The sequence below is a fragment of the Bos javanicus genome, chromosome 14, assembly GCF_032452875.1.
Source record: "Bos javanicus breed banteng chromosome 14, ARS-OSU_banteng_1.0, whole genome shotgun sequence".
NCBI classification, from domain to species: Eukaryota; Metazoa; Chordata; class Mammalia; order Artiodactyla; family Bovidae; genus Bos; species Bos javanicus.
The window spans coordinates 81664087-81676747 of NC_083881.1; the positions used below are offsets into that span (position 1 = coordinate 81664087).

A 12661-nucleotide genomic window follows, 5' to 3' on the forward strand; every position below is an offset into this window, starting at 1 on the left:
GTCTGTGTTGAAAGGATCCTTGGACCGTGTCTCCTTTCTATGTGGACTGGATGTGTGCAAGGGCTTCCCTGTTGGTTCAGACGGCAAAGAATCTGCCTGCAATGCAGGAGACCTGGGTTCCATCCCTGGACTGGGAAGACTCCTTGGAGAAGGGAATGGCTACCCACTCCAGTATTCTTGCCTGGAGAATTCCATGGACAGAGGAGCCTGGCGGACTATAGTCCCCATGGGGTTGCAAAGAGTCGGACCCGACTCAGCGACTCCACAAAGGCCGTGTTTGTGACGAATGTCCCATTTCATCAAAGCAAGTTGTGCTTGCTTAAAATATCCTTGAAGAACTGAACTGGAGTCAGCAATCTGGATTTAATTTCTATCATAAATGTCAAGCTCTGATGAGAGATTCATCTAAGGGATATTTTGTTAAATACTAAGATTCATGATAATTACCCCCTTGAGTATCTTCCTCCTCCAGAAAAGGAAATACAAAAAACTAGCACAAAGCTAGTGGAGAGAATGATTTGATTTTCTTTTCCATGGGTCTAGACAGGTTTTTATAAAATCCCAAAAAAACATTCTCCCAGTCAACCACAGTGATGACAGTCTATGCAATTGGGACTTGGCAGATTATTTTAATAAAAAGAGCAGCAGCCACTATTATTGATGATCGACTAAGTGCAGTGCTCTACAGATGTTGTGTTCTCCAGTCCTCAGAGTAACCACAAATGCTGGGCACTGTCACCCCATTACAGACACAGAGAATCTGAAGCTCGGAAACTTGAAGTAACGCAAACTTAAAGTAACGCACACAGCCAGCAAGCATTGCAGCAGGATTCTAATCCACTCTCAGGCCCCGACACTGCACTCTTTCTTTCCACAAAATTACATTAAAGGTTAAAGTGGACTTCGCTAATATGGGCAACTCTTCCAGTGAAGATATTAATAAGCAGCACTCCATCACCGAAGACACCTCACCCGGTGTTTGGGGGCAGAAGGAGCCCAGTTTGGGTTACTTTCTTGATGAAGTAGAAGCTGCTAGTTCACACATGAAGACTATGTTTCTTTGATTACATTTCACTTTTACTTGGATAATGGCCCATTTGAGGAGAGAACCATTACTTAGTGAATTAGTTTCTTGTTATTACTGGCTTTAAAGATGCTTCTACTACGAGACAGCCTACAAATGATATCTATCTTGCACTCTGATGCCAACGCTGTCCTTTGGGGCCAAGGCAGACATGTTTATATTTGAAAACTAGCAGTTCCACAACATAAGTGATCAAACTGTTGTTTTGTGTTTTCTTTGTTTTTTGAATATACACATTCCTGAGCTTTAGCCTCAGAGATTCAGATACTAATGGTCTTGGGTGTGACTTAGGAATGTATAGTTTAAAAATGATTACTGATTCTAATAAACAGCTAGGTTTTAGAACCACTGGACAATACATTATGTTAAACCTTTTGCAAGTCAAAGCAATTTCTTGGGTTGAATATTGCTTTTGTTTTCATTCACTGGAATCACCACTGCAGGTTACTAAAGCTATACCCGTTTATATATCTATATATACATTTAAATTATACATGTAATACATATATAAATTTGTACATTTTAAAAATAGCGTATTGTGCACCTATATAAAATGCAAATGTGTATGTTTGTATCTGCATGTGTGTGACTGAAAATTCCCCAGCGTGACTCCACATGGAAGCACGCTCAGGGCTGATCTCCGTCTCTAACCTGGCCAGTGTTTCAGGGTCTGAGGCTTTTTGCTCCGTGGCCCCTTAATCTGGTGGCTGGTCTGAAGCCTCTGCTGCTGGTAGCAGCCTGTTCCGTGTGGCCGACTGCCTCCTGGCCCCTTGCCGGTGCTCTCAGGGTTGAAACTGTGCAGCGAGAGTCTCAGTGTTTCTTCAGTCCTCTTGGCTCAAGTTCGTTCTGGTTCAGCAAACGCGTCAGATGCCAGGGGCTCACAGGCCCCACGGTACCCGAGGGAGTGGTGTTTGTCAAAGGACCTGCTCGGCCCTGTTTTAGTCAATCACAGTTCGTGTCAGTGGCCCACCATCCTGGCTGCAAAGAGGGTGTGGAGAGTGACCGTTGCACCCGAGCCCCTGTCCTCAGAGCTGTTTCTGATGGCTGCTGCTGCTGCTGTGCGGTCGCTGTTGTGTCTGAGTCCTCAGCGAACCCATGACCTGTAGCCCACCAGGCTCCCCTGTCCGTGGGATTTCCCAGGCAGGAACACTGTAGTGGGTTGCCATGTCCTTCTCTGGGGACTCTTACCAGACCAGAGATCGAACCCGAGTTTCCTGCTTGGCAGGCAGATTCTTTACTACTGAACCACGAGGGAAGCCCGTCTCTGATAACTACATAAGCATAAATATTCTAGCCTCTGACTTTAACTTTAGTTACAACATGCTCTGTGGGCACATCCATTTCATCTTTTAGATGCTGTAGACAGAGTACCTTGAAAGTGCAAACTTTTTCAGTTCAGTTCAGTTCAGTTCAGTCGCTCAGTCGTGTCCGACTCTTTGCCACCCCACAAATCGCAACGCTCCGGGCCTCCCTGTCCATCACCAACTCCCGGAGTTTGCTCAAACTCTCATCCTCTGTCGTCCCCTTCTCCTCCTGCCCCCAATCCCTCCCAGCATCAGTCTTTTCCAATGAGTCAACTCTTCGCATGAGGTGGCCAAAGTACTGGAGTTTCAGCTTTAGCATCATTCTTTCCAAAGAAATCCCAGGGCTGGTCTCCTTCAGGATGGACTGGTTGGATCTCCTTGCAGTCCAAGGGACTCTCAAGAGTCTTCTCCAACACCACAGTTCAAAACCATCAATTCTTCGGTGCTCAGCTTTCTTCACAGTCCAACTCTCATATCCATACATGACCACTGGAAAACCATAGCCTTGACTAGATGGACCTTTGTTGGCAAAGTAATGTCTCTGCTTTTGAATATGCTATCTAGGTTGGTCATAACTTTCCTTCCAAGGAGTAAGCGTCTTTTAATTTCATGGCTGCAGTCATCATATGCAGTGATTTCGGAGCCCAGAAAAATAAAGTCTGACACTGTTTCCACTGTTTCTCCATCTATTTGCCATGAAGTACTGGGACCAGATGCCATGATCTTAGTTTTCTGAATGTTGAACTTTAAGCCAACTTTTTCACTCTCCTCTTTTACTTTCATCAAGAACTTTTTAAGAGCCTACAAAAAAATTCTTGCCACCTGAAAAAAAGCATATGTGTTTGCTCTAGACTGTAGAAAAGAAAACTGAAAAAATCAAAATTAGTTAAATGTGTATAAAACATTACACTTGCTAATTTCAGCCATAGTTAAATTTGGTATTTATTCAAATATCAGTGATTTTGAAAACATATTTTGCAATAGATTTCCTTTTGCTGATAAATCATGGCCAACCATAACTTAATAAGCTGCTCAGAGCCAAATGTTTTCAAAAACAAACTAAAAAAACTTTCAAGTTTTTATAGCAAAAAATATTTTTAATGTGCATTGTGGTTGCATATTAATATTGAGGTGGGACTCTCAAAAGGAGACGTGCTGGGAGCTGCTCAGCTTATAAAGCACCCCTGTTAGTAGGTGGCTGATTTTATGTACCTAAAAAGAGCATGTGTCGGTTTAAGTGAACTCTCACATTATGCTTCTCCTTTCATCTTCTGTCCCTGTTAGTCATTCTTCATCACTTAATTAAAGGTGTCTGCTTTTCATGAGCAGAGAAGGCAATGGCACCCCACTCCAGTACTCTTGCCTGGAAAATCCCATGGACAGAGGAGCCTGGTAGGCTGCAGTCCATGGGGTCACTAAGAGTCAGACATGACTGCACAACTTCACTTTCCCTTTTCACTTTCATGCATTGGAGAAGGAAATGGCAACCCACTCCAGTGTTCTTGCCTGGAGAATCCCAGGGACAGGGGAGCCTGGTGGGCTGCTGTCTATGGGGTCGCACAGAGTCGGACACGACTGAAGCGACTTAGCAGCAGCAGCAACAGCTTTTCATGAGGGTGCTTCATGCACAAATGCACAGGTGCTGAGATTGGCTCCCTGGTGTGAAAGGAAACGTCTACAGATCTGGAGATGTTTGCAAAGCGCAGACAGTTCACGTGGTTTTCCTTTTCACCAACTTTATTGCTTCCATATGAAGAGTTGCTGCCTTCCCTCCTCACCATGGATGAAGGGCGAGGAGAGGTCCTGGAGCCGGCCTGAGCTGAGCGGCCTCTGGGCGGGGAGGGTGGACCAGCCTCCTGGGGCCCTTGACCTGAACCCCTCTTCTGGGAACCCCTGCCCGGACCCCCACGCCACGACTGGACACCCTTTTGCGTGTTCCCGTGGAACCCTCTAGTCCCCGCATTGAGGCTCATTGCTGTTTACTTTCAATTGTTGACTTTTCTCAAAACCATCACCTCCTTGAAAACAAACTGTCTTGTTCATTGTTGACTATCCGAAAGCTAGCAGAAACCCAGCACATAGTAGTTCCACAACTATAGTTTAATATGACAAACGTGAGGCTTACCAGTGAAAAAAATCTTTCAGAGGTGAATTTAAAATGTGATTGTTAAAACATAAAGCTATGTGATGAAAACATGAACTTTTTTGCAGTTAGAAAGAAACCTGGGGGGAGGGAAATGGCTTTGCTTATGTTTCTAAAATAATATAGAACCTAACATCTTTTCTTTTTGAATATTTATTTACTTGGCTGTGCCAGGTCTCCGTCGCAGCAGGTAGGACCTAGCTCCCTGACCAGGGACTGAACCCAGGCCCCTCTGCACTGGGAGCTCAGCATCTTAGCCACTGGACCGCCAGGGATGTCCCCCTAATATATTTTAAATTATAACCAGGTATAGCAAGTACATTTTAATTTGGAATGAGGGAAACAGGAAACTCATAGTACCCTTAAGAATGCCTTTACTGTTAAAATGTTATTTCTAAAAATGTGCATTTGTTCATGAAAATCCATGAATGAAAGTGCTAGAGTGAACTATAGATACTGTGTATAAACAGATAGCTAACGAAACCTACGTGTAGCACAGGGGATTCCACTCAGTGGCCTGTGGTGACCTAAGTGGGAAGGCAATCCAAGAGAGGCTACACACACACACACGCACACGCACACACACACGCATACTCACACCCACACGCACACGCACACGCACACTCACACGCACACGCACACTCACACAGTCACACACACGCACACATACACGCACACACGCACACTCACACACACGCACTCACACACACGCACACTCACATACACACACATACTCACACGCACACTCACACACACACGCACACTCACACACACACACACACACGCACACTCGCACACACACGCACACACACACACATGCACACACACGCGCACTCACACACACATACTCACACGCACACGCACACACACACAACGCACACTCACACTCACACTCACACACACACACGCACACTCACATACACGCACACACGCACACTCACACGCACTCACACACACGCACACTCACATACACACACACGCACACACACACACACGCACACACACGCACACTCACATACACACACGCATACACACACACACACACACACGCACACTCCCACACACACGCACACTCACACGCACACACACATGCACACTCACGCACACGCACACACACACTCCCACGCACACACAACACACGCACACTCACATACACACACACACACGCACACTCACACACGCACACTCACACATGCACACTCACATACACACACGCACACACACACACACACACGCACACTCACACATGCACACTCACACACACACACGCACACATGCACACTCACACACACACACTCCCACACACACGCACACTCCCACACACACGCACACTCACACACGCACACTCACACACGCATACGCACACGCACACACACACACAACGCACACTCACACACACACTCACACACATGCACACTCACACACACACACGCACACTCCCACACACACGCACACTCACACACGCACACACATGCACACTCACACACACATGCACACGCACACTCACACACACACGCACACCCACACACGCACACTCACACACACTCACACACACACTCATACACACACACGCACACTCGCACACACATGCACACTCACGCACACACACACGCACACTCACGCGCACACACACACGCACACTCACACACGCATACGCACACGCACACACACACAACGCACACTCACACACACACACACATGCACACTCACACACACACGCACACTCCCACACACACGCACACTCACACACACACACATGCACACACACACACACGCACACTCACACACACACGCAGCTGATTCGTTTTGCTGCACAGCAGAAACTAACATAACCATTGTAAAGCAACTATACTCCAATAACAAAAGAAAGTGCTAGAGTGAAATGCGTGGAACGGATGCTCCTTGACCCTGGCCCGTGCCCTCCATGCCCTGGCTGCTAACAGCTCAGTTACCTCTACTGTAGAGAACTACCCTTGGAAATGCCACCTTGGCTCCGTGCATGTGTGCATGCTAAGTCCCTCAGTCATGTCTGACTGTTTGCAAGCCCATGGACTGCAGCCCACCAGGCTCCTCTGTCCATGGGATTCTCCAGGCAAGAATATTGGAGTGGGTTGCCATTCCCTTCTCCAGGCGATCTTTCTGCCCAGGGATCGAACCCACGGCTCTTGTGTCTCCTGCATTGGCAGGCGGGTTCCTTATTACTAGAGCCACCAGGAAACCCAGCCGATGACTGACTGGCTAACCCTGAGGCGCCACCCACCGTGCAGAGCTCCCCGACGAGAGCAGACCTCAGCGAAACCCAGTCCTGACCTAACCCCTGTGCCTGCCCTCTCCTGCCTCCCTCACTACCTGAAAGGTTTCTCCTAGAACACTCCCTCTGTAAAGCATATTAAACTGCGCCTTCATCTCTGTCTGGCCGCACGGGGACCTCGTGGCCGTGGGGCTGGCTCCAGGTGTGGCAAGCGGGCTGCCCTCGTTGCAGTGCACAGGCTCCAGAGCACAGGCTCCGTCGTGGTGGCACTTGGAATCGAACCCGTGTCCCCTGCATTGGCAGGTGACTGGACCACCAGGGAAGCCCCCTCCCTCTATAAATCAAAGGCACAAAAGCCCGCTCTGCTTCTAGGAAACTCCCCCTCAGGTAGTCACTGAAATGCAATTTCAGCTTCTGGGGCTGGAGAACTCCCGACCCCTTTCCTCCAGGCTCGTGAGGGTTCAAGAGCAAAGCCGGAAAAGATCGGCATGTCTCCCCACCCCCATGCATTTCTGGGCTAATTATACCTGCAATTAATATTTATTTACTCAACTTGATTATCAGAGCACTTCTTCTAAGAGTATCATTTTTATTCCACTTTAATTTTTTTTTTAGTATGTATTTGGTGCCAACCATGTGCTAGGGAGGTATTAGGAATAGAACAGTGAATAAGACATAATTTCTTCCCTCAAAGAAGAAAAAAAAGAAATCTCAGTTTCCGATGAGATGGCTGGATGGCATCACCGACTCAATGGACATGAGTTTGGGTGAACTCCGGGAGTTGGTGATGGACAGGGAGGCCTGGCGTGCTGCAGTCCATGGGGTGGCAAAGAATCGGACATGACTGAGGGACTGGACACCAACAGCTTCCAAGGGGCCCTTTAGGAAGAGCAGTGGTCCCCCACCTTTTTGGCACCAGAGATCAGCTTCGTGGAAGACAGTTTTTCCACGAACCAGCGGTGGGGGATGGTTTGGGGATGATTCAAGCTCATGACATTCGTTGTTCAGTGTATTTCTGTTACTACATCAGCTCCACCTCAGATCAGCAGGCTCCTGGAGGTTGGGCACCCCGAGAACGCAGAGTGAACCAACATGCAGTCTCCTCTTTGGATGCGACCACACGGGAGCAACAGCCTCTTGCCAAATTTAGTTCTGCCTAACGACATTCCATCCTCTCTCCTCCCACATGATAGGCACCAGCTGTCTGTAAATCGAGCACATTGAACACTGTTCTCGGTAGCGTCCTTCGGGTGATCCAGTGGAGGAGAGTCCTGACGGAGCGCTGCTTCGTGAGCCCCTTCCCCGTGATTGAGAGGGAGGAGCTGATGTGCTTTTTCCTGCAGATCCTCCCTGGAATAGTGCACTGTCTTTTCAGAAAATACGCCTTGGCTTGCTCCCTCTGCATAACATCGCCCTTGCTTGTTTTTGAGAATTTTGCCTCTGGACACAGCCTGGAAGAGAGTCCGGGAAGCCAGGCTGAACTCCTGCCTGCTGGGCAGTGGCGTTGGCCGCGTATCACGTGTGGCCTCACACACGGGAGTGTGCTCGCTTCCCCTCCAGCGCTGGGAGAGTTTTAAGGCAGGAAGCAAATGAAGTTCTTTTCAAATGCCTTCTTAAATTATTGAGTATGTCCTCAGAGTCCCTGGTTTTGTTATGTGAACTTCATATAGGAAATACTAGTAGATATAAAAAAATTTTTTTAATGGTAAAGGCTCCTAATCTCTTTTGATCCCAAATTTTCTCACCTATAATATGAAGCAGTTGGGCTGAAGGAGTTATAAGGTTCTGGTTTTCTCTTACATTTTCTGATTTTTTATACCCTCTTCCTGGACATGCTATATTTAAACTCCACGTAAAATAATATCTTTCAACCTATGTCAGTATTAATATTTGTTGTTTAGCTAGCAAATCCAAGGAAGGATGTGTGTGCGGGTTTGTGTAATCTAATCTATATCAGGGCCTACCCCTGCAGCTTTCTGACTTAATAATATTTTTGAGTGAATAACTGAAGTGACTGAATAGAGGTAGCAGTGAAAAAACCCACTAGCTCGAATGTTATGAACAAAAATCCTAAAATCTCAGTGGTTTAAAACAATGAAAACATAATAAATGAAATGAAGCCTATTGTTGGTCGCAGCCCAGCACTGTCCACAGAATGGGTAGAGGAGCTGGGTAGTTAGTCTCTGATCTGTAGAGTCATTTAGGAACTCAAGGTCTTGCCATCTTGAGACACTGATCCTCAACACGTGGGCCCTGAAGCTGTTACAGAAGGGACAAGAAGGTGGAGGATTACCCCCCAGAAATTCTTATGGGCCAGAGCTGGAACTGGCCCCTCTCCACTGGCCAGAGCTCAGCCCCTGGCTTCCCATGGAATTGCTGAACAAGAGGCTGGAAGATGGAAGCGCACAGCGTGCTCAGGCGGGAAAGGCAAACCACGAGGCCCGTGGGGTCTGCAGCCTCTGCCTCATCTGGCTCTGAGACTTGCTGGTATTTGAACCTGGGAACAGGATGGCCCACAGACCATCGCTCTTCCGACACACACCCTTCCCATTTCGTGTCTTTCTCCCAACTCACACCATTTCCTTTCGTCCAGCCTCGTTTTTACCCTCTTTTATTTGATTCCTGGAGACAAGGAGAGAGAGTGAAAGGGGGCCACCAAGGAGAAGGGCTTTCACACGCAGGAAGAATGGGGAAGGCTCACTGGGAAAGTGGTGCGCTTCAGAAAGGGAGTTGGGAGAGGCAGCACGGACGCTGGTGGATGTTGGTTTCAACTGATCTGAGAATGGATCCCAGGTGGTGCTAGAGGTGAAGAGCCTGCCCGCCCAACGCAGGAGACTAAGAGACCCAGGTTCGATCCCTGGGTCAGGAAGATCCCTGGAGAAGGGCATGGCAGCTTGCTCCCGTGTTCTTGCCTGGAGGGTCCTATGGACAGAGGAGCCTGGTGGGCTACAGTCCATAAGGTCGTAAAGAGCTGGACAGGACTGAAGCGACTTAGCACAAGAATGGATTATTCTAGGAGGGGACAGATCCCAAGAGGAGAAGTCCATTTCTCCATGTAGTAGAAGATAATGTCTTGAACAAACTTTGTGAATTTATCATAAAGTTGAGATCAAAGATCCTCTCTCATGTTTTTAATTACACTGGAAAGACCCACACCCGCAGCTAAGAACCACAGCCATCTGATAGTAGGTCACTCCAGATGTGCTTTTTTTTTTAACATTCACATAAAAATAACACACACACATTCAGTGATTGGAGAAGATAATTTTTAAAGAGCATCGTTTGCTTTCTGTCTTTAACTGTTCCGTCATGTAATGAGAAGCAGATGTGTATTCACGTGGACTTGCATTCAGCAAACTTGCCCGGCAGTTGAAACTGTATCACTGCAGGAAGACCCCCGATCCACCCCCAGGCAGTCCTTGAAGAGCTCCAGAGTCACAGATATTGTAGTGTGTATGCGGGTGTGTGTGTGTGTGTGCATGTGTGTGTTAGTTGCTCAGTTGTGTCCAACTCTTTGCGACCCCATGGACTATAACCTGCGAGGCTGCTCTGTTCATGGATTCTCTAGGCAAGAGTGATGGAGTGGGTTGCATTCCCTTCTCCAGAGGATCTTCCTGACCCAGGGATGGAACCTGGGTCTCCAGCATTGCAGGCAGATTCTTTACTGTCTGAGCTAAAAGGGAGCCCGATACTGCAGTACTCCTAATCTGTAATACACTACTAGATTCCTGAGATAGGGGTTCCCTGTCCCCAAACTCTTAGGTCCTGAAAGACACTAATTTGTCTTTGTGTCTGGTCGTTAATGACCAGAATTGATCCCCCTTCTCACTAGTTATGTTTAATTTAATAATAATAAAAAAAAAACACTTTCTGAAAATAAGTTCCTGTGGCATTTCTTACACCTAACATTCTTCCATTGGGCGATTTCATAGAGCCAACAGACACAAAAGTCTTTGCCAAGAACAGTTCCCATGAAGGGTTTAAAAGCAGTGAATCCTTGGAAGTTTGGAGCAAATGACAGGACTTGCTGCCCCAAATATGAAACGGGATTAAATGCAGCTTTTCTGAAAGCCATATAAAGCAGCTGCAGAGCTGACACGCCATGTTTTTCTTCCCCCAGGGCTTTCCTGGAAAGGATGGATCCTCCGGCCCTCCGGGCCCACCAGGGCCGATTGTAAGTATTTCCAGGAACTCCTGGGGCGCGTCGCTGCTTCAACGCCACTCGCTTCTCGTGAGAGCTTTCCTGCTGCCAGGCCTTCGCTTTGCAGCCGTCTTTGCTGCAGTGTGGTGGCTCAGCCTCTGGGTCAGCACCCTTCCTAAGCATCCTCTAAAGGAATGTGTCCGGGGGCTTGATTACTGCACCTCTAAGCCGCTTTGCCATAAGATCACCTGCACTGATTTCTTTTTTACTAGACACAGGTAAGGCTTGAATTCGAAAGAACTACATCTAACCAACACAGTGGGGACTTTTCCAAAAAGAGTCTTCCTTAATTCTGTGGTAGTTGGAAACAGGAATAAGCAGTGAGTCCTGAAGCTGGCTTCAGGAAGGTGGCGGGGCGGCAGGGGTGGGAGGCGGTGTTTGCTGCCCCTTCTGGAGAGCTGTTTTGTTGGGAACGCCCGTCTTTACCTTTGCTCCATTTTCCTGTCCACTAGGGCATTCCCGGAGCCCCTGGAGTCCCCGGGGTCACAGGAAGCATGGGACCCCAAGGTGCCCTCGGACCGCCTGTGAGTATGTGGCCGCAGCCAGTCAGGACGGCTGCCCAGGCATCCTTCTGGCTTATTTTTGTGTTTAAATTGACAGCGTCTCTTGTGTCAAAATGTGTTTCCGGTATTGGACTCTCGGGGAATCTGTGAGGAAAACAGAGACTCTCCTAGGATAAAGATTAAGATGAGACTGTGCGTATATCAGGGCTAAAGACAAATGGTCCCAACAGGGAATGATCTGCAGCTACACTTCCGCTTATATATATTTACATTGTTTGTTATTCTGTTTTTGGCTAAGTTAACTCAATGCATCTTTTCAAAGGTTAGGTACAATGATGTCTATTAATTAGGCCTGTCTTCTGAGCAAAAAATTTAAGTCTGGACAAAGTCAAGGATTAATAAGGATGGGAATAGGTTTTTCTTCCCTAAGTTGTATGAGAAAGGCAGAATTTTGCCTTAAAACACACACTAACACATAAGATGGACAGGGAGGCCTGGCGTGCTGCGATTCGTGGGGTCACGGACAGTCGGATACGACTGAGCAACAGACCTGAACACGTAAGTGAACAGCGGTGTAAATGAAAGCTCAGGGAATGAAACAAATTATTTAATTACTAGTTGTAATAATAACTATTATAATTATTAACTATAAAAAACTAATAATTATAAAATAACTAAGTAATACAATCAATTATATAATAAAATACCATTAAACAATATGTTAATTAAATGATTGATATTAATTTTAAATATTAATTGTTTTATTAATATCAATTATATTTTATCATATATCTATACAATGTATTTATAATATAATTATATTATACACAAATTCTAATTAAATTAATTATATAGTATTCTTGCCTTGAGAACCCCATGAACAGTATGAAAAGGCAAAAAGATAGGACACTGAAAGATGAACTCCCCAGGTCGGTAGGTGCCCAACATGCTACTGTAGATCAGTGGAGAAATAACCCCGGAAAGAATGAAGGGATGGAGCCAAAGCAAAAACAACACCAAGCTGTGGATGTGACTGGTGATAGAAGCAAGGTCCGATGCTGGAAAGAGCAATATTGCATAGGAACCTGGAATGTCAGGTCCATGAATCAAGGCAAATTGGAAGTGGTCAAACAGGAAATGGCAAGAGTGAACGTCGACATTCTAGGAATCAGCAA

At 46.8% G+C, this 12661-nt stretch overlaps 1 protein-coding gene across 7 annotated transcripts in view; it reads left to right on the forward strand.

Moving 5' to 3' along the window:
* COL14A1 (collagen type XIV alpha 1 chain) overlaps positions 1-12661 on the forward strand; it is a 233440-nt gene that overhangs the window by 174104 nt on the left and 46675 nt on the right. For 6 of the 7 annotated variants that reach the window (XR_009740970.1, XR_009740971.1, XM_061439527.1 and 3 more), the window contains exons 41-42: positions 10903-10956; positions 11436-11507. Coding sequence is in view for 5 of the 7 variants with exons in the window: in XM_061439527.1 (XP_061295511.1) it covers positions 10903-10956; positions 11436-11507 (126 nt within the window). In the remaining 2 variants the exon portion in view is untranslated. Of the gene's footprint in view, positions 1-7975; positions 9901-10902; positions 10957-11435; positions 11508-12661 lie in introns of those variants that run through there. The other variant, XM_061439532.1, reaches the window with a different exon arrangement.